The sequence below is a fragment of the Papaver somniferum genome, chromosome 8 (genome assembly GCF_003573695.1).
Source record: "Papaver somniferum cultivar HN1 chromosome 8, ASM357369v1, whole genome shotgun sequence".
NCBI lineage: Eukaryota > Viridiplantae > Streptophyta > Magnoliopsida > Ranunculales > Papaveraceae > Papaver > Papaver somniferum.
Window position 1 is genome coordinate 30,691,626 of NC_039365.1, and position 22,812 is coordinate 30,714,437.

Here is a 22,812-nt window from a genome sequence, read left to right on the forward strand (position 1 = left end):
TTTCTTTTCTTCTTTACCTGACAACGCGGTTTGTAGACGTGTTTGTCTTCTCTAGCTTTTCATCTTCTGTAACTTTGATAAATACCTCCTCTTGGAGATGAATATATTTTATCCAACATTTTTAGTTGATGAACCTTGAGTTTGACATGGTATCAGAGCACCATGGTAGAGTGAGTGCTTCTTATTTCCGATCGATCGTTATTCCGCCGTATTAAGGTTCGTCATATCCGTTTTCATTTTCGACTACCAGCTTTACTTATTTGTTTTATCAATTGATTTGTTATAAATCTGTTTTTGAACTCTTTGTTGGATCTTACTTACTAAGTCTGTTTGATCTTTGAGTTCTTTGTTAATTAATTCTATAATTGTTATTACTTGAGTTTGAATCTGTTTGTTTCCAAATATTGTTATTTAAATCCCCCTACTACCTTCCTGATGCACTACAATTCAAGTTAGCCATTAAAGTTTTAACCATTACTGCCTTACTATACTATTTCTTTCTGTGAAAGCTAACAAAAATTTATTTCGTTAATCCTTGAGCTAATGAGGACGTGAATGACACTTTTTAATTGATTTATTAATCAATTTGATTACCCTATGTTTGGTTTGTACCGGCAAATTTTGTGGAAGATTTTTTTTCTTCTACTGATTGTTTTTACTTACCCATTTTTAACCTTGTTCCAGATTGTGGAAAGTTTTTGTTACTGGCAATCCATTTGCAAAACTCTTTCCAACCAGTTTGCTAATTGTTTGAAGATTCTTTTGCAAAGTATCTACCTTTTTTAAATTTGTTTTTGATCGTGATGATGTCTGCGAATAGTTATTGTGTTTATTGTGGAAGCCATACACATTTTGTGGAAAAATGTTTCAAGAAAATTGGGTATCCCGAGTGGTGGGAAACCTATAAAGTTAAAATGAAGATCAACCAAAATGGGGAAGATATATGTCCTTCGATGTTGGCAACAACAACCGATACTCATTCTCCTTCCGTTGTTGATTCTTATTCTTTGGTCAATTCGAAAATATTTCATCAATCAAGTAAAGTTGACGTGGCTTTACTAACTACAAATTCTGAAGAAGATCATGGTTGGGTACTTGACTTCAGTGCCACTAATCACATGATATTTGAATAGAGCTGCACAAGACCCGCACACGTTACCCGAACCCGCCCGTACCCGCAAAACCCGTGGGTTTTTAATCCGAACTCGTCCGCTGTGGATGCGGGGTTGGTTATGAAAATAAAAACCCGCTGTTTGTGGGTGCGAGGTTGGTATTAGCTAAAACACGTCCGAACCCGCCCGAAAACCCCCGCAAAATATATACCATTGATAAAACTAATTCTAGCAGTCCATTATTGAAACCCTAATACTAGTAGATGATATGAGGAGAGATTTGAAGATGATTGAAGAGAGACTTGATGATGATAGAAGAGAGACTTGAAGATGACAGAAGAGACATGAGTCACTTAATGTTGGTCTGCAAACTTTTATTGTTTGAATTTTAATCTTAACTTTGAACTAGTAGTAATGTTTAAACTTGTTTTTATTGGAAGTAGTAGATTAGTAGTACACTAGTACTTGTTTAAGCTTAACAATGAAGACTTATGTTTATGGTTTGGTTTGTGAAGTATTAAGAACTTAAGTAAGAAGTATGATTAAACTTTAAAATTTGTGTGTGTGATGATCATTGAACTACTTGAAGCGGGTTTAGCGGGTATAAACCCGAACCCGCCCGACCCGTAGCGGGCGGGTAAAAAAAACCGCCCGGTGCTTGTAGGTGCGGGGTTGATTATGAAAATAAAAACCCGTCGTTGTGGGTGCGGGATTGGTATTAGCTAAAACCCGACCCGCCCGACCCATGTGCAACTCTACATTTGAAGCATCTATCTTAAAAGATGTATGTGCACCTGAGTGCTCAACAGTTTATAATGCCAATGGCATTCCGTATCCGGTTACTGTATCTGAGAGAGTGGATTTGAATTCTTCCTTAACTCTAGTACATACTCTATTGATCCCTTTTCTGTCTATAATCTTTTATTTGTATATCTATTCGACTGTCTGTTTTCTTTAGGATCTTAGCAATGGGAAGATAATTGGGCGTGGTACTAAGAGGGGGGGGGGGGGGGGAGGTTGTATTACGTAGATGATGTATGTGAAGGCCATTCTTTGTCATCAAAGGGGTATTCTCGTGCTTATGAAGATCAAATATTTTTATGGCATCACCGATTGGGTCACGTTTCTTTTGGTTATTTGCAACACTTATTTCCAACATTATTTTCAACCTGCAAACCATCTGATTTTAACTGTGAAACCTGCATCTTATCAAAGGTCACCGTACTACTTACCCTGATAGCTTTAACAGAAGATTAGTTCCATTTCCTTTGGTTCATTCAGATGTTTGGGGCCCTTGCCGAATTACTAGTAATTTAGGATTTCGTTGGTTCGTTCTGTTTGTCGATTATTACACGCGTATGACTTGGCTATATTTGATGAAAAATAAAAGTGATGTGGCTGATATCTTCAAGTCGTTTCATAAGATGATACAAACACAATTTTCAAGCACTCTAAAGGTTCTTCGTTCTGATAATGGTGGTGAATATGTTAATGAGTTTTTACAAGTTTACTTCCAGGAACATGGTTTAATTCATTAGACTACTTGTCCTTCTACGCCACAACAAAACGGTGTTGCAGAAAGGAAAAACATGCAATTACTTGAGATTACTAGAGCTTGTTTGATTGGAGCAAACGTGAGGCCAGATTTCTGGGAAGAAGCCCTCAATACTGCAGTATATCTTCTCAATCCTGTACCCACTAGTGTTTTGAAATTTCAAACACCCTTGGATAAATTGGCTTCATTTGGGGCAATTCCTTCTCAGCTTAAACTTCCTCCACGAATATTTGGATGTGTTGTTCATGTCCACATACAAAAACATTTGCAAAGTAAGCTTGACCCATGTGCTCTAAAGTGTGTATTTGTTGGCTATCATCCATACCAGAAGGGCTACAGGTGTTATCATCCTTCCACTCGAAAATTCTATGTTAGCATGGATGTTACTTTCTCTGAACACGAGAAGTTTTATTCATCATATGAATCCAATTCTCCTCTTTAGGGAGAGAGCATTATTGAAGATTTGAATTGGATAAATCTATTTCCAAGTAATAGTGAGATAAATCTTCCCTTCAGAGAAGAAAGTTCAAGTAATACTCCAAGTTCTAATGAGTTGTCTGTGATTACCATGCAACCTGAGGAAGTGATCCACGAGATCGAACCGCGTGTGATTGAAGACTCCTCCCTTTCTTCTCCAATAATACCTACAACCAGTTATCCTCCTGTTGAAATTCCTGAGGTAAATCTAAATCCTTCGATTAATACTGACAATACTTGTGAGGTACTTGAAACTGATAGGTACCAATTTCCACAAAGAAGTAATCGTGGAGTACCTCCTGATCGTTTTTCACCTGAACCGATAAAGAAGGTGAAATATCCCATTGCGAATTACATGTCTACTCATAGATTGTCAGAAGCTGGCAAAGCATTTGTCAGCCAGATGGAAGACGTTACTATTCTAAAAAATGTACAAGAAGAAATATCTAATCCGAAATGGGCTGGCTCTATGAAAGAGGAGATGTTAGCATATAAGGAAAACTGTACATGGGATATAGTTTCACTACCTCAAGGGAAGAAGACGGTTGGTTGCAGGTGGGTATATTCTATCAAGCATAATTCATATGGCTCCATTGATAGGCACAAAGCAAGACTTGTGGCGAAAGGATTTACCCACACTTATGGTATTGATTATCAAGAGACGTTTGCTATGGTTGCAAAAATCAATACCATTCGTGTATTGTTTTCTTTCGCAACGAATTTAGGATGGCCTCTACAACAATATGATGTAAAAAATGCCTTTTTACATGGTAATTTACAACAAGAAATTTACATGTCACTACCTCCAGGTTATAATGCTCTGAACGGTGCAAACATGGTTTGTAAACTTAACAAGGTCTATATGGTTTGAAGCAGTCTCCCAGATCTTGGTTTGGTAGATTTCGTCTGACAATGAAGAAATTTGGGTATACACAGAGTAACGCTGATCATACTTTGTTCCTAAAAAGAGTAGATGACAAGGTCACAACACTTATTATCTATGTTGATGATATGGTGGTAACAGGAAATGATCCCGAAGAGATGTGTAATCTGAAGAGTCTCTGTACTCAGAATTTGATATGAAGGATTTAGGTGGACTTAAATACTTCTTGGGAATTGAAGTTTCACGATCTAAGAAAGGTATTTTATTGGCTCAGCGAAAATATGTGATTGACATATTTAAGGAAACCGGTATGCTTGGTTGTGTGCCACTAGGGTCTCCAATGGAACAAAATCATGGTCTTGAAGAGTGTTCTGATCAAGTACCAGCTGACAAAGGGAAATACCAAAGGTTAGTTGGCCGTTTGATTTATCTTTCTCATACAACACATGGATGCAGTCATAAGGTGTAAGGATCCTCAAGTTCGTCAACACTATTAGACCAGTCAAGAGACGACTAAGACGCTAATGACTCGATTAATTAGAGACGAACCTTAATTAATAGAAATTAATCTAACAACGATTTAGAATCGAAATTACTACTATTAAATAGATCTCGAAAATCTATGCGCAATGGACTACTCGAACGCGTTAATCAGTTACCAGACGAAGAAAATATCATCAGATTAGTTTAAAGGGCAAATTAATCTTTTTGCAATCAAACCGACCTGGATACCCTTATCAGTTTGGCCGAGTTCCTTACCAAATCCCTTTGGCTTATCAGCAAAACGTGTCGAAGAGAAATTCATTTCTCTTGGTCTTCATTCCTTCTTTCTTCTTCTTCTGCTCCTTTTCTCCTCTACTCGTTTTCAATTGATTTTTGAGAGTCGAGAGAGAGAGATTCTAAGATCGAGATAAGAAGAGACTAATCAAGAATCAAGTGATGGTGGTGGTGTTGATCAGGGTTGATGATTCAGAATCGAGGAAAAAGGTAAATTAGAGAATTAATTTAGGGTTTCAGTTTTGATTAATTTTCTTTATGGAATTGAGTTTGTTTTGGGGTTATATTTCATGGGTTTGATGTTAATTAGGGTATAAAGGATTGTGTAAGGTTTAATTTTGTTTTCTTTAAGAAATTGAGTTTCGGATTAGGGTTTTGATAATTTAGAGATGAAGATTAGGGTTCTTAAACTTGGAAGATTTCAGATGAAGGAGATGAAAGGAGTAGTGGTGTTTGGGTTTGAAGTATTGATTTAGGGTTTTGTAAGGGGGAAATAGGAAATCAGGGATTTGAAGAAGAATTCTGGAATTGGGAAAATAAAAAAGGAATTCAATGGATTTTCACTGATGTATTTCAAGTCGTATATGAAGATCATAGACCAGAGGTTGGTATTCATGGAGCAGATATGGACTGTGAATTGTAATTTGGGTCTGGGTTAGGTTTCAGGGACAAGTAATTGGTGGTGGTTTGAAGTGGTAGCAGTCCATGGGATTAATGGAGATGTTGCAGCTGAATATATATGGAACTAGTTGATGGTTCACATTTTAGGTTGTAGTTGTGATGTTACTGTAGTTGTTGTAGTTGCTGCTAATAACATTGCATCTACAGATGTTTCTCAAGAAAGGGAATGCTAGAATGGATTTTGGTTGTGGATGTGAACTGGTGGTGTTGGAGATGTAGATATTGAAGTTATTGCGTTACAGCAGATGGAACTAGACTGGAGGTGTTAGATTAAATTTGAATTGAATTAGATCATGAGTTGGTTGCAGGATTGGTTAAAGTTGTATCTGTGCAGTTGAGTCTGAGATGAACAAATTGTAACAAGTTGTATGAGATTTTTATGCGGCATATGGTGGAACAAGTGGTACATGGATTGTAGTACGTGGCTGGTAAAGATATTGAGATGCAAGGAGAATGTTGGTGTTGTATTAAATTTCAGATGCATAATTGAAGTCTACTGAAGTTGCAGGTGGTGTATGAATTAAACAGAGGTGAAGATTTGTGTCTGAGGTTTGGTGGAAATGGAAGTGAGTAAATTTAATTGCTAGTGGTAATGAAGATGGTTGTAACTGAGAAGTCACAAGAGTTGCAGTGTAGTGGTGGTGCAGTTGAGTTTGTTCAACTTTCATTGCATTGGTTACGCTGATGTAGTTGCTATTTAGAGTAGTATGAATGATAGTGATACTGAAGTTGTATTTCATGGAGTTATGCGAATATAGTGTATGAATTGAAACAAGGAAGAGATAGTTAGGCTGTGTACTTTCGCAAGAAGTGTTAGGATTGCATTTTTGGTCTTCACATGTGTTTGTGATGCATCTTAAGTATGCATTTGAAGTTTGTCATGTGCAAAGGCATTGGCCTTGGGCCTTTCTGCCCAATTAGATGTCTGGACCCGTTAGTCTGAGTGAGTTAACTCAGTAATTAGGATTTGACCCCGATTCGACTCAGTTAACCTGACTTGACTCAGTGGACCTTGACCAGTTGACCAATTGACCAGGACTTTGATTTAGATGTTGACTGTTAGTTGATCTGTGACCGTCCATTTCACCGTTAGCTGACTCAGATGGACTGGACCTTAGATTAACGGACTTGTTTAGTAGATTTGGGATGTGGACTAGTTTCATATTTTGATGATTTGGACTTCTTATGATCCGAATTAGCCTCTGGTTCCTTCTACAAAGTTGTAGATATTCATGGGACTTAGCTAATGATTATAAAATCAACCTTATTCAATTAGTATACCTTATCTATGCTAAAGGTAGAGAATGAATAGATGTAAAGTCATAAATGGGCTTAGAACCATTTGATAGATTTATATGAATCTTGAGTGAGCCTTTTGGTTAATTTCTTATTATGATTGTGTGATTAACAGTTAGTCTATATTAACAACAATCAATTCAAAAGATGAACCAGTGGATCGTGGATCTCGAGGTAGGCATGACCTGTTATCAATTCAGGTGGGAACTCTGTAACCTTCTTGTAAGCATTAAGCTTTGTTTATCAGCGAGCATGATGAGATTTTACTATTTATGTGCATGATTGCATGTACTTTGATGTACTATTCCTGTATCTTTAAGTATGATGTATATGTTGCATCTATATGTACGATGTTTGTTATGATGTGTTTGTGTGTGATATGTATTGTGAGATTTCCCTGCGAGGAGTGTCTGTGATTCCCCACGGCTCTTAGCTAAGTTAAGTATGCCGGTAAGCCCTCCTGTTGAATAATATCTAGTAGGGAGGTACTCCATCCGTCATAGTATTATTATAACTATTTCAATTAGTAGAGCGGTACGCCATCCGTTTGAATATTACTGCCTATTAAGATACTATGGCGGTACGCCATCCGTTGGAAATAATATCTAGTAGGGAGGTACGCCATCCGTCGACAATAGTATATATACTATTTTATTTAAGGGAAATCACTCGTATGCATATTATACTCGATCGACTAACTTTCTGATCTTGATGGTAATATTATGAATCATGGTTTGTATGGGCACTCTTTGTGGACGATGTTATTATTATTGATTAGGGTTGCTCTCGCGTCGTCTTCTCCAATGAGTTTGACGAGGTTAGAGTGACACTTGCTTCATGATGCATAAATAGATGAATGATTCTTTTCTTCTTGTTTCTTTCGATTTATATTCTTTTAGAACTGTAAAGCATGTTAGTTATTACTTGAGAGTTATTTTTTGTCATTGGGAATCCCTTTGGGATGATGTGCTCACTTGTTTCCACTTCAGTTTTCAGTAATCATAAGAAATGGAGCGCCCGAAGATATTTGTTTCGTAGTTTAGAGCTTTATCGAATCTAGTGTTGTTGACTATCTTTTACTACATGTATTCTTTCTTATTTTGTAAACAACACATTAATATATTCATAGAACTCGAAAGACTTTCATTCATACAATATCAGAGAGTTTGGGTTTTGTTATTAGAACTTTTGTAATTATGATTCTTAAAATCGGTAATCTAGTTTTGATGCTTCAATCAGGTTGTAATCTTATCAGCTAAACAAGTTTAGTATTTGAGGCGTCACATAAGGATGCTGAGATATCTGAAGTCCGCACCAGGTAGAGGGTTGATGTTTTCGAAACATGGACACCTCGATGTATCGGGTTACACTGACTCGGAATGGGGAGGCAAAGGTGATAGGAGAAGATCGGCATCTGGGTATGTTACCTTCGTCAGAGGTAACTTAGTAACTTGGAAGTCTAAGAAACAACAAGTTGTTTCCTTGTCAAGTGTTGAGGCAGAATATAGGGCAATGGTAAAAAGAATTTGTGAATTGTTATGGTTGAAAAGGCTTATGGGAGAACTTGGTTTCCCTGTTAAAAACCTATGAAGTTGTTTCGTGATAACCAATCAACAATCAAAATTGCAGAAAATCCGGTGCAACATGATCGATCGAAGCATGTTGAAATCGATAGGAACTTCATCTATGGAAAACTCGAAGAAAACATAATTGAAGTACCATATGTTCGTACAACACAACAACTAGCATATATTCTTACGAATGTCGTATCAAATAATATATTTAATGAGTCACTTATCAAGCTGGGCATTTGTGATTTATATGCACCATCTTGAGGGAGAGTGTTAAACAATCAATTGTGCATAATAGTTGTTAGTAGTTGTAACAGTGGTCTAGTTGTTAGTAGTTGTAATAGTAGTCTAAAATTGACTTTCTTTTCTTCTTTACCTGACAACACGGTTTGTATACATGTTTGTCTTCTCTAGCTTTTCATCTTCTGTAACTTTGATAAATACCTCCTCTTGGAGATGAATATATTTTATCCAACATTTTTAGTTGATGAACCTTGAGTTTGACAAGATGAAGCTAGTTTCTCTATTCAACAGTCATTGAAACCAAGAAATGAGTCGGACAAACTAGCTCTAGCTATCTCCAATAATTTTATCATGCTCAGTGCATTCTTTTCCCAGAAGTCTATACGAGCTGATTAAAACATAAAGAGCCTTAGCTCCTTAAAATTTCCATCCACTTGCTACTAGGTTTAAATTCCTCAAAGTCGTCCAGATAAACAATATTTTTATCTGAAATCTGAAATGAACTCTCAGATGTGGTAACTCCTATTAGTGCTTCAATCTTGTGTAGTACATAAGAATTAGAGACTTGACTCGGAGTGCTGCATATTCCTGAATTTCTCTGGATAGTAATTCTATCCTGAAAAACGACTTTGAGTTCATACATTGTATCCAATTTCCCTGGAATATGTACTTTTCTTACAATAACCAGTTCCCTGGAATATGATGGCAGTGTATCGAATTTAGTTCTGTCTATTTTCGTCACGACAAGGGAATCAGTTCATGTAATTTTAGTAATTAGTTGACTCGTGTTTATGGCTATTTTTCAGTCACTCTTGAACTCTTCAATTACTGTTATACTCATTTTTTATAAAATAATGGAGTTGATTGCTTCTTGCAAGTTGAAGGCAATATTGCCCATAATGAAACATCCCTTTGATTTTAACTGTGGCATTGTGGATTATGCCTATAAAACAATATCCTATCGGTTGTTTCAATAAAACACACGACTAAAAATAGATTAATCCCACATTATATTTATAGCAAAGAAAACCAAATACAATCCATGTAAATCAGAACACCCTTTGATACCAGCTGTGACGGGAGGGGAATTTAGCCTTGCTTATTGGATTGAAACCCTGGAAAATTTTCCGGTCCATTCCAGTTAAGCCTAGTTTGGTATTGCTGTGAGTTTTGCAAAGGGCTTTTCTGTTGTGCTGTGTTGTTCGTTGTTGTGCTTTAAAAATAAAGTAGTCCGACGTTTGGTAAACCATAATATGTAAAGTGTTGTGGAATCAACAAACTGTAAATTCTATTTGGTAATTTATCATATTGAAGTGTTTATGATGTGGCTAATGACCAAAATAGACATGGTTCTTTTTATATATTACATCTATTAATAATATTATTATTTAAATAAGGATAAATAATAATAATAATTCTTATTCATATTTTAATCATTTAATATTTTAGTTTTAGTTTAATTTTTACCTTTAAATACTATTATTATTATTGTTGTAATTATTATTTTATAACAAAAATTAATAAAATTTGATTGAAATAATTGTACATAAATAAATATTTAAGGGTAGATTTTGTCTTTTTAATATAATAGCAAGGTTAAAATAGTATCAATTAATTAAAATTGAGTGGGTCCACAACTTCTGCTTTACTGCTTTTAAAAGCTACTCCTGAGTAGCTTTTAAAAGTTGGCCTAAAACAGAAGTGCTTTTGGAGAAAAGCGCTTTGAAAAAAGTTTACCAAACGCTATTTTCCTAAAAAGTTTGTTACAAAGTGCTTTTGTAGGAAAAAAAACAATCCCAAACGGGGCTTTAATCTAACACTTGGTTTGATCCCATAGATTGGTTTAGATTTCAAACTTACTCTATATACCAAGTGTACATTACTGTTATAATCTTTTTGAGAATGATTGTTTGTATCAGATAAGACTGTGTTTGATAGCAAGAAAAAAATTCTACACGTACTTTATTGAATTAAAATGCTTTTTTAAGAAGAAAAAATCAATCTAACATATGCACTCAAAAAAGTTCACCTAAATAAAATAAAATGGATGATGTTGAATGCTTGAATGGATGGTTGATTGCTGAAGTAAATGATCCACATATGGTTTTTAATCATCAGTCACCGTCGTTGTGCCTGTAGTTATTAACTTGGGACTTTTTTATGCTTCTCAAGAACACTGCGGTTAGCAGTCCAATAACTTATGAAAGCTCCATTATTCTCACAAACTAATTCCCCCTGTTTTAAATACATACCATAAGAGTAAATGTATTGCTTAGTGTAGCCATATTCGACAAATTTGATGAAGACTTTGAATGTAGCATCTGTAAGGATTAGGAAAGGCTGGGGTAATAAGACAATATCTTTCAACAATCTCTCTGCGCCTGAAAAATCAATAATGCCTTTCTCCACCCATTTTTGATCTCCACCATTTCTCTTAAAATACCATAGTTTCCACCGATACTTAGTAGGAGAATTCGATGGATGAGAAAGCCATATTAATCCTTCCATCTCTGGTAGATTACTACTCTAAATATCTACTACCTCACTTGGTAATTTTATTAAAGAGAAAATCTCAGTACGCACATCAAAACTAAGTATCTGTTCTTGTTTCGAAACAAGATCTCTATAAATCCAGTGGATAACATGATTTGAGGAAACTGAAATAGGTCTTTGATGCAAGCATCTTATTACAAAGTAAGACGCCGAAACAATATCCACATGGAAAGGCATTGAAACAGTTTTCCACTTTCCAAGATCGACATCGAAAACAAAGCAATGGGAACAACCATAATATGCTAAACAACTCGGCCTATAAATCTTTGGGTCTACCAGCTTATATTTTGATGTGGTCGATTCGATGTGGTCGATTCATATGCTAAGCAAATACGACTGTCAGGGACACGGTTTTGTAAAGGTATTGAAGCTTTAGTGATTGGGTTATATAGGTAGTACCAAGAAGAGGATAGAACAAGACTTTTAGAAATGGGTTCTCTGTATATTTCTAGTAGATTGTTCTTAATTCGTCCATGGTCTCCATTTATTGAACAATATATTAGTTCAATCAGATCTGTACCTGTATGGATGATAATTAGAGATTTGCCAATTCATCTTTGGAATGCTACTGGATTTGCTAGGATTTGTAGTCTTGTAGGAACTCCAATTATGACTGATACTCCTACAGCAATGAAAACTAGAATGTCCTTTGCTAGAGTTTGTGTAGAAATTGATTCAAACTGCACCTTTCCTTCAGAGCTTCCTTATCAAATTGATGACAAAAAGTATAAGGTGAGGGTTGAATATCCATGGAAGCCTGCTCTATGTTCTCTTTGTAAGAGTTTTGGGCACTCAAGTGCTAAGTGTGGTTACAATCCTGCACCTAAGTAAAAAAAAAGGTGGGTTCCTAAAACTAGCAATGCTGCAACAGCCACTACGGAAGTTCATGAGACTAGTACAGGGGAGACAACAAAAGCGGTTACAAGGTTTGTGCAACAAGACTTGGAGGTGGTGGCTTAATCAAAGGAGAATTTGACTGCTGGTATACAACATGATGGGGTCATAGAAGTGGCAGTGGAACCTTCAACAGAAAATTGGACTGTTTGTACTAAAAAGAAGAAGAAATCAAACAGAAAAGGTACTTCGCAAGTTCAACCTTGCTCCCTGAACCCTTTTTCTGTTTTAGATACAGGCGCTGATAGTGTGAATGCAGAATTAGATGAATCTTTGACAGGGAGTAGAGAAGAAGAAATTAGAGAACAAGAGGGTAACAAGGAAGTCAGCGATGACAAAGTAACAATTGAATCTTGTGATGATTCTAGTGAAGAGTCGGACTATGAAACAGATAATGAAGGTATGTAAGTTAAGAAGATGAAAACTCTAGAAGAAATACCTAGAAGGAGACCTATAACGCCGGGAGCAAAAGGTTGACAATCTTATGAATGTTAGTGCTTTGTTAGGTGTTGGAGGAAAGAAAGCCGACATGAAAAATGTATTCATTGGCATAGTATAAAGACAATCCAAGATAAACCCTGAAAAAGAATTCGCTGAACTCAATTGGCCTGGGGTTACAAACAATGATATGCTTGGTAGAGAGAAAAGAACCCCTGCTAGGAAGAAATAGACTGCGGCCTTTGTTTTTATGTCTTTTATTTTAAGCTCTTTGAAGCTGAGAGCGAGAGCCGTATGCCTTTATTAGTTGTTGTTAAGGCATGTAGGCCTTATTTAGTTTAGTTCCCTTTTGCGACACTTGATTAGTGCTTCCTTCTTCTGTAATTTTCTTTTTTCTTTTCTTTTTCAATAAAATTTTAACCTTTTAAATTAAAAAAAAAAGACGCGTACCATTCGATTGAGTAAGAGTTAATAAAACAACTTCACCATGTGATTCAACCTGGATTGAGCTATTTTCATCTATATAATTACTATTAAAGATCGGAAGAATTTGTGGTGGAATCCATTCTTCCTTTTTACGGATATCTAAGCAAACAAGACGATATTTATCTTTTTCACACCATAGGAAACTCCCAACTTCTTGTTGATTTCTGTGAAGATTGATGAAGAAAGTATCATTGAATAAATTATGCCATTGTTTGCATACGCACCTGAATCGAGCCAAACTCTTACCAGAAACCCTTGTAAGTATGTTGTTTATTATGCAGTCACATGGAAGTTGAGGAAGCGAAAGAGCACTGTCATTCAACTCATCCATCGTGTGGTTCAATCTTGAATTTTCTAACGAAACGTGATTATGGGAGAGTCCCAGAGTTGCTTTCTCAAACACTAAAACTGAATTCTTATTTATAGGAAACTAAACAATGTGGCTTGACCAAGTGTTGACCGTCGGCAATGCTTTACATTCAAAAGTTGTCCGACCATAGACTCATATAAGCCAACTCATAAGTTTAAATTATGGATGAATGAAAAATTAAACTATTAATTCAGACTAATACTACTTCCTGAATGTTGTCTCTTAATAGCTAGGAATCTGGCTTCTAGATCGTGGTACTCCGGTAGCTTTGGATGGATATGGCTGCAAGAAGAGGAAGAACTGCAGTTTGAAGTGCTACCACGCTGCTGATCCGTTGCTGTTGCTTTCTGCTTCTGAGGTGGTGGCACCTTCAAATACGGTGGGCGTACATTTTTGTTCTTCCATGGACTCGTTTCCCTGGTGCATGATTCACGAGACGAAGCATAATTTTCTTGACCAACGGGTGCGAGTTTCTCTCTCACTTCCTCTTGTTGTATTTGAGGGACTGTGACTCCTTTCATGAGTTGGATGCGGTTACGGTCTCTTTTTACTCTTAGTTTCTTGAAGTGAGAAACCGATCCCGTTTTTCCATTTGGACACTCCAATAATTTTGTGCTCCCACTCGTCTGAGTTGAGGCTGGACTTCCCCAATCATCTTTAACATGACTGGTGACGAAATAACATGGATGATATAATGAACATTCAGCTGCGATACCACAATTGCACCCACAAATACTCTTAGCTCACTACAAAATAGAAGGCTTCTTGGGACGGCTAAAAAGCATCCCAGAAGACCTAAAAATCGTCCCAAGAGATATTTATGACGGTTTTCTGTCCGTCCCCTATTCTACCGTCACTAATACTTTTTGGTCGTACTTTCTTTTGGGGACGGCCCAAAAATAACTTTAAATTAATTATCCCACGATCAATAGGGACGGTCAGCCCATGGACATCCCAAATAACCATCTCTAGGGACTGTTTTACAAAATTGACCGTCCCTAGAAGCCACCTGTTTTGTAGTGGCTCTTCTCAGACACTTCCATTTATGAGATTGAAAGTTTTCTTCCATTTCGTCGAAGCGAATTTCCTCTGGAGATCTTAGTTCTATACACCACTGTTGGGAAGAAAAAAGCTTAATTTCGTTACTGTTAAGTGAAAAACCCCCACGGTCACTAACTGACATGCTCTTTTGGTTCTTTCTGCGATTATGCCATGAACCATTGTAGTAAAAGGCATATTCAGTATCCTTGATGCTTGAACGGACTGTTGGACTAACTTCAACATAGAAGTCACTAATAAACTGGTTAGGATAAGATTAGGAAATTGATGTAATCCTAAGGGAATTAGAAGTCATCTAGTTTTAAGAAAAGGAAAGACATGTAATAAGGTAATATGACTAGGAAAAGGAATTCATAGTTCTATATATATATGATCACCAAAGTTGTGGTTGATCATATGAGCAAGATTAGAGCTTGTGTTTAGTTTTGAGAGATTTTCTAAACATCAATAAAGAGAGTTGTCTTTATTTATATAAGCTAAGTTTCATCTTTCAGTTGCCATTACAGACTGAGGCTGGTGAGCGACACATTTGGTTCTCCATATATAAATATCGCCTCTTCAATCTTCTCCCCCGATGATTTTCTCCTCTTGGTAGAACTCTTTGAACTTGTTTTACCATCAGATGAAACTGGTTTCTCTATTCGATCATCATCGAGGCCAAGAAATAAATCAGACAAACTAGCTCTATTGCTATTGGCAAAAAATTTATCCTGCTCAGTGCATTCTTTTCCCTGAAGTCCATAAGCTGATCTAAACATAAAGAGCCTTAGCTCCTTAAAATTGCCATCCACTTGTATGCTAGGTTCAAATTCCTCAACGTCGTCCAGATAAACAATATTTTTATCTGAAATCTGAAATGAACTCTCAGAGTTTGGTACAGAAGAATTGGAGACTTTACTCGGAGTGCTGCATATTCCTGAATTTCTCTGGCTAGTAATTCTACCCTGAAAAAAGACTTCGAGTTTACCAAATGTGACCAATTTCTATGGAATGTCTACTTTGCTTGCAATAACCAGTTCCCTGGAATCTGATGGCAGTGCTTCGAAATTTGTTCTGTCTACTTTCGTTGCTATAACTAGTTCCCTTGAACCCGAAAATACATCATCAAATTTAGTGTCTTCTCGAGTCTCTACTTGCTTCACATCTTGTAACCCAATGCAGATGTCAGGGTCGGAGTCTTGTAAATCCCAATCAAAATCGCCCATCGCGGAATAAAACTCGTCAACCTGCAGTTGCAACAATATGGCTTGAACTAAATCAAGTAAGCAAATAAATGCAATGTGACACAAGTCAGAAAGATATAAATGATTATAGTATCAAACCGCACATCATTTGATTGCTGCCAACACTTAATATCAGTTTGCAAATGATCCATTTCGAGGAAATTTTCTCGAGCTATTTCTTTCATCAATCTGAATTTGACGTCAACTGATATCGATTCAACTAAGAGATATTTAATTAACTGTTTCAAAGAAAAATGTGGGAGTTTTTATTTTTGATCACAAATCAAAGAAACAAAATTACTAAAATATAGAACCGAATTACATATACAATAAGTTAAAGGCAAACCTGACGGTTCACTAGATTTCCGGGCAGCAATTCCACTGCAGCAATTGCAAACCTATTCCCATATCGGTCACCAAACAACTTGCGTAGCTCAGGCAGATCACCACATCTTGCAGAAGCATATAACAAGCTTGATGCTGCTTCATTAATGTCATTCGGGAAGTCCCTGCACATCCGTAAATGAAAAGTAGATATTCAAATGCTTAAATAAACGATTTTGGTATGATGAAGACAATGATAATATTTTCAACAGCCTTACCTGTGTCGCCGAATATATGATAAGTTCATTATAATGAATTCACAAAAATGGTCAAGTAATTCATAAGCAGCCACTATGTTCTGGTCTTTGGAGAGCTGCCAAACCTAAAAAACCAAGCGTAGAAGAAGCCCCATCAACAAAACCACTAGGAAATTAGTTTAATTTAATGAAGCTGAAATTACGTAGTCATCTATTTCCACTAGGTAGATTAGTACCCGGGCGAATGCGCTTCGATCTAGACCACTCTTTAGAAGCTGAAGAATGTCTTCACGTAAATGTCTTATCATAGAATCTCTCTTGTTCTTCGATAACTTTATTCGACATTGAACTCGTTTGATGAGTTTCTTGCTGAAATTACAAGAATTATCAAGATTATGAATGGACGTTTAAAAGAAAACCGAATTCAAGGAAAACATAATTTACCATTTAGAAGCTTTTCTCCATCCAAAGATTATGTAAAATAAGTTCATCTTATTCAGTTGTTGTTACAGTAAACATATAGAAAGAAGTTAGCTTCTTTTTGTTAGCTGATATGATCCATCATATCGTATCCATTTGAGACCCTGAAGTCTTAATATGGTTTTGGGATCAAAATTTAAGTTGGTTTTGATAATGATTAATGAAGATCAGAAGAGTGATGAAGTGGTAGAAGTGGGTGGTGGTGACTTGTGAATTTGAAGGATATGAAAAAACGGTTCTCCTTGGAAAACTGCTCCACTACTCTACTGCTACAAGGCAGTTTGACTTTTCAGTTAAAGCGAAAAAAGAAGGATACGATGTGCCATTTATACCTCTCCATTATTTGTCATTGCTGTTCGAAAAATTAAAACATCTTCGAACCGGAAAAGCCATGCATTCGAATCTGAAATATATTACGCTATGAAAAAGAAGTAAAGAAGCCCATATAATGGCATTTGGCTCCTCGATTTCAGTTAAATAAAACGTATCTACTTTTCAGCCAACAACAGGGCATTTGGTCTAGTGGTATGATTCTCGCTTAGGGTGCGAGAGGTCCCGAGTTCAATTCTCGGAATGCCCCATCATTTCCTTTTATTTTGCCAAACGTACTAAAAATTCTAGCATCTATTTGTTTCCCAAATCTCTGCCAATCGTCCGCCCTTATAGCTCAGTGGTAGAGCGTCAGTCTTGTAAACTGAAGGCCCGCAGTTCAATCCTGCGTGAGGGCATCAACTCAACTGGTTGTATATTTTTTTTTCTTATACGCGAGGGAGACCTGCTCTGATTAGACAATAATTTTTATTGGGAGTTCTTTCTTCTTGGTATAAGAAGAGCTGAAGAGGGCATCGAAATACAAAATCTAAAGTATTTAACAAATGCATAACATAAAACCACCATGCATAAACTTTTCTGTTATTGTTGGTTGCAGACATCCATTTTCAAAACAAAAATATTTCACTCTAAACCAGAAGAATCCCGATGTCATTTTACTTGCCAATAGATATCAAGGTCGAGGCATTGAATGCTCGTAACAAAAAAGAAAGAAGAGAAGGTGTTGAATGCTTATTGAGTGAATGGTTGATTGCAATAACAAGTTACCTCATGTAGTTGTTAATACATATTTTTCTCAAGAACACTGCGGTTGGCATTCCAATAACTTATGAAAGCTCCATCATTATTATTCTCGTAGACTAAATCCCATTGCTTTTAAATCCATATCATAAGAGCAAACATATTGCTTGGTGTAGTCAGATTTGACAGACTTGATAAAAACTTTGAATGTAGGATCTGTAAGGATTAATAATGTATATTCCAACGGTCTCTCTGCGCCCGACAAATCAATAATGCCTTTCTCCACCCATTTGTTATCTTCATCAGAAAAACAATCCCCATAATTTCTCTTCAAATACCAAAGCTTCCACTTATATTTAATACGATTCAATCGATGAACAAACCATAGTGATCCTCCCATCTCCAGTAGATGACCTCTTTAGCTGTTTCCAAGCTACTTTTCATATATGTAAAAATGCAAGGTTGAACTTTTTCATTTTCCCTCCAAAACTTCATTCAAGGCCCTTTTAAAAGGTTATAGTGGAAACTTAGGGAAGCACTTTTCATGAAGAATACTTTGGCTAAATCCTTACCAGTACGCACATAAATTGATGGATGTTGGCGCAGTTGTCCAAAAATGATGTTATTCTCAGATTTCACGGCTCACACTGAAGCATGTATATCTTTCAACCCAAGTAATAGCATCCAAAAAACTTCAGACATTTTCCTACAACTTTCTAGCTCTATCTTGAGGTTGAGGCCAACTCAGATGTTTGGAGGCTTTAAACATGATTCAAATAAAAGTTACGTAAAATGGATCACGATCTCAATAACAATTCCGAATTTCATTCCAATGAAATCAAAGCATTTCATTTTCAATTTTTACGAATCCACCTAAGAAGATATCATACGTCTAGAACACAAAATCAATACATAAGAAGTTCATGTACTATTAAGAAATTAAGATTTAATACCACCATCAACATTGTGGTTTGAAGCAATCACAAGAACAGGATTTCTAACTCAACAAGTAATCTCATGTGGTTCTTAATTATCATGCATAATCGTTAAGCATGTTGTTGTGGGATCGAGCAAGAAAGAGGAGAGCACAAACGAAAGCAAATAAAAAACTACATTGATAATCAGTTTGGTGTACATTCTCTCATGGCCTAACAGCCTACTTATAGTCTCACAAACTTGACAATCACTCAAACTAGTTTCCTAATAAAATCAAACTCTAAATAAAGCACACTTTTAGAAACACAAAGAAACTCTAAATATAGTAAAACTCTAAAACAAGCAACCTACACAACTTGCTATTCTAGTTAACTCGAACTTCCAAATATCGCACAGTGTGTCAACAGTTCCTGTTGATCCAACTTGATTGCGTCAACTGCAGCAGTTGATCCAAGAACCAAATCCATATCTTGGTTTAACTTCCAACAGTTGTTATTTACTTGAGACTATATTTTGTTCCTCAAGAACCCTGCGGTTAGCATTCCAATAACTTACAAAAGCTCCATCTTTCTCGCAGACGAATTCCCACTGCTTTAAATCCATATCATAAGAGTAAATATATTGCTTGGTGTGGTCAGCTTTGACAAACTTGATAAAGACTTTGAATGTAGGATCTGTAAGGATTAAGAAAGGCTCACTGAATAATGTACCTTTTAACAATCTCTCCGCGCCCAATAAATCAATAATGCCTTTCTCCACCCATTTGTTATCTTCACCACAAAGACCATCCCCAGAGTTTTTCTTCAAATACCATAGCTTCCACCGATAATTAAAAGCTTTTAGTCGATGAACAAACCATAGTAATCCTCTCATCTCCAGTAGATAATTATCTACTAAATCTATTACCTCACGTGGAAAATTTATTAAAGAGAAAATCTCTGTGCGCACATCAAAACTAAGTATGTTTCCTTGCGATATACCACAACCATATCCAATGTATAGAAGGGCTTGAGAAAACATAACTAGTTGTTCTTTCATACTGTTGTTGGTGGGGAATATTGGAAACCATTGCTACATGGAAAGGAATGTAAACAGGTAGCCACTCTTTAAGATGATCATTAAAAACAAAGCAACAGGATGAGTCACTGTTGGTCGCATATATCTCTGGCTCTACCAGCTTATATTTAGAAGTGGTCGAGTCATATCCTAAACAAATACGGCCGCCAAGGTAACACGGAAGTAGAGGTATTGAAGCTTTAGTGATAGGGTTATAAAGGGAGTACTGCCGCACACCATTCTGTTTTGTAATGCTTAGTAAAAAAAAGGGAAATTCATCATGTGATTCGATCTGAATTAAGCTGTTGTTAATATCACGATATTGTGGTGGTCGAAACGGAATAATCCATTCTTCCTTCTTGCGGATATCAAAGCAAACAAGATTATATGTATATTGTGTTCCATCTTCAGTAAGTTTTTTACACCATACGAAACTACCTGTGTCTTGTATTCGATTCCTGTGAAGATTAATAAAGAAAGCATCATTGAATGAATTACACCATTGTTTGCATACGCACCATTGTTGGCTCACTGAATAATGTACCTTTTAACAATCTCTCGGCGCCCGAAAAATCAATAATGCCTGTCTCCACCCATTTATCATCTTCATCACAAAGACCGCCGCCACAATTTCTCTTCAAATACCAAAGCTTCCACTGGTACTCAAAAGGTTTCGGTCGATGAGCAAACCATAGTAATCCTCCCATCTCTAGTAGATAATTATGCCATAAATCTTTTACCTCCTTTGGAGATTGTATTAAAGAGAAAATCTCAGTGTGCACATCAAAACGAAGTATCTGTCCTTCTCTTGATGATCGATCGCAATATATCCAATGCATAGCAGGGTTTAAGAAAACTAACTAGTTGTATCGTGCGGATTTCCTTGGGAAATGGCAACCATTATGACATGGAAAGGCATGCAAACAGGTTTCCACTCTTTAAGATGATCATCGAAAACAAAGCAACATAAGGAATCAGTTTTATGCTCATGTATCTCTGGGTCTACCAGCTTATATTTTGAAGTGGTCGATTCATATGCTAAACAAATACGACCATTGAGGTGACGATTTCGTAGAGGTATTAAGCCTTTAGTGATAGGGTTATAAAGGGAGTAGTGCCGCACACCATTCCATTCTCTAATACTTAGTAAAAGAAATTCACCATGTGATTCAATCTGAATTAAGTTATTGTTTATATCACGACATTGTTGTGGAATAATCCATTCTTCTTTCTTGCGGATATCAAAGCAAACAAGACGACATGTATATTTTGTTTCATCCTTTTCACACCATATGAAACTGCCAACGTCTTGTTGTTTTCTGTGAAGATTAATGAAGAAAGTATCATTGAATAAGTTACACCATTGTTTGCATACGCACCTGAATCGAGCCAAACTCTTACCTGGAACTCTTGTGAGTATGTTATTAATCATGCAGTCACAAGGAAGTTGAGGAAGCGAAAGAGAAACATCATTCAACTCATCCATCGTCTGGTTCAATCTTGAGTTCTCGAGGAAACGTGATTAAGGGAAAGACCCAGAGTTGCTTTCTCAAACCCTATTTAATGAATAAATACTGGATTTGGGTAATCAGGTTCTTAGCTTTGTATTTGTCCTCCAGCCCAGCGGACTAGCTCGCTGCAAGACATGCATTCAACTAAAATATAGCATCGTCCTATTCCTATCACGGGATGTCGACAAAATCCTTTGGAGTTGCAGCAAGGTGCCTTCGTAAGACTTACATGGTCACCCAGTGACTATCAAATGCATTGATTTACACCATTAAATCCTGCGTGTGGCCCTCAAAAACAAAACAAAAAATTGTTATCAGATTTTATGTGCTCAACTGGTTGAACTTTTAGTTGTTTGAATGATTGCAGCAGGGACTGAATAAGTGTGTATTGAAACAGCGTCCAAGCATGCGCATCTGGTTGAAGAACCTTGCAATTGTACTTGGGAGACATTTGTTTAGATGTCCGGACATAAGCCACAAAATGCTGTAGCACAAAGATTATATGGTAAGAAGTAGCTAGACATGTTCAGTATTCATCTTAGAATGTGCACATTCAAAATCTTAAGCACTGCATTTAACAAGAGCTATCGTAACACAAAACCACCATGCATATCTTGTAGACACGATCTATGAAGAAGGAAACAAAAAGGCTTAATATTTTTTGCAATTGTCAATTCACAAAACAAAAATATTTCACTTAAAAACAGCAGAATCCCAATATGTAACGCATGCCTTACAATTTATGATCTCGATTTTACTTTCCAATAGACACATCAAGGTCAAGGCGTTCAATGCTCATAAAAAAAAGAAAAGAAAAAAAAAAGGAGGTGCTGAATGCTTTTTGAATGGATGGTTGATTGTAGTAGAAGTGATCTCATGCAGTTCTTATTATCGGCCAACATCATTGAGCACGTACTTATTTACTTGGGGCGAAAATCTTTTTCTCAAGAACACTGCGGTTGGCATTCCAATAACTTATGAAAGCTCCATCATTCTCGCAGACGGATTCACACTGCTTTAAATCCATATCATAAGAGTAAATATATTGCTTGGTATGGTCATGTTTGACAAACTTGATGAATACTTTGAATGTAGGATCTGTAAGGATTAAGAAGGGCTCGGGTAATATAGTATCTTTCAACAATGTCTCTGCACCCATTTCTGATTTCCACCATTTCTCTTCAAATACCATAGTTTCCACCGATAATATTAGTAGGAGACTTCAATGGATGAACAAGCCATAGTAATCCTCCCATCTCCAGTAGATTACTACTCCAAATATGTACTACCTCACAAGAAAAATTTATTATAGAGAAAATCTCAGTGCGTACATCAAAACTAAGTATCCCTCCTTGTTTTGATGCACCGAAACACAGCCAATGCAGAGCAGGGTATGAGAAAACAGCTTCAGACTGATTTTCTTGGGGATTGGAAACAATTTTCACACCGGAAGGCATGTAAACAGTTTTCCACTTTCTAAGATGATCATCGAAAATAAAGAACCAGGATAAATCGTTGTGCGCATGTATCTCTGGGTCTACCAGCTTATTTTCTGAAGT

The 22,812-nt window shown here is 36.5% G+C and overlaps 1 protein-coding gene and 2 non-coding genes across 3 annotated transcripts; all 3 read left to right on the plus strand.

Moving 5' to 3' along the window:
- The first annotated feature begins 11,577 nt into the window (after positions 1-11,577).
- On the plus strand, positions 11,578-11,979 carry LOC113305345. Its single transcript, XM_026554399.1, has one exon. The coding sequence runs from the start codon at positions 11,578-11,580 to the stop codon at positions 11,977-11,979; it is 402 nt and encodes a 133-aa protein (XP_026410184.1).
- A 5,208-nt stretch (positions 11,980-17,187) lies between these two features.
- On the plus strand, positions 17,188-17,259 carry TRNAP-AGG. Its single transcript has one exon. It is a non-coding gene; the product is annotated as a tRNA-Pro (tRNA).
- A 76-nt stretch (positions 17,260-17,335) lies between these two features.
- Positions 17,336-17,407, plus strand: TRNAT-UGU. Its single transcript has one exon. It is a non-coding gene; the product is annotated as a tRNA-Thr (tRNA).
- Positions 17,408-22,812: the final 5,405 nt, after the last annotated feature.

Bases quoted from the DNA above. Each gene is read 5' to 3' on its own strand.
- LOC113305345 (XM_026554399.1), top strand. From the start codon at position 11,578: ATGGGTTCTCTGTATATTTCTAGTAGATTGTTCTTAATTCGTCCATGG.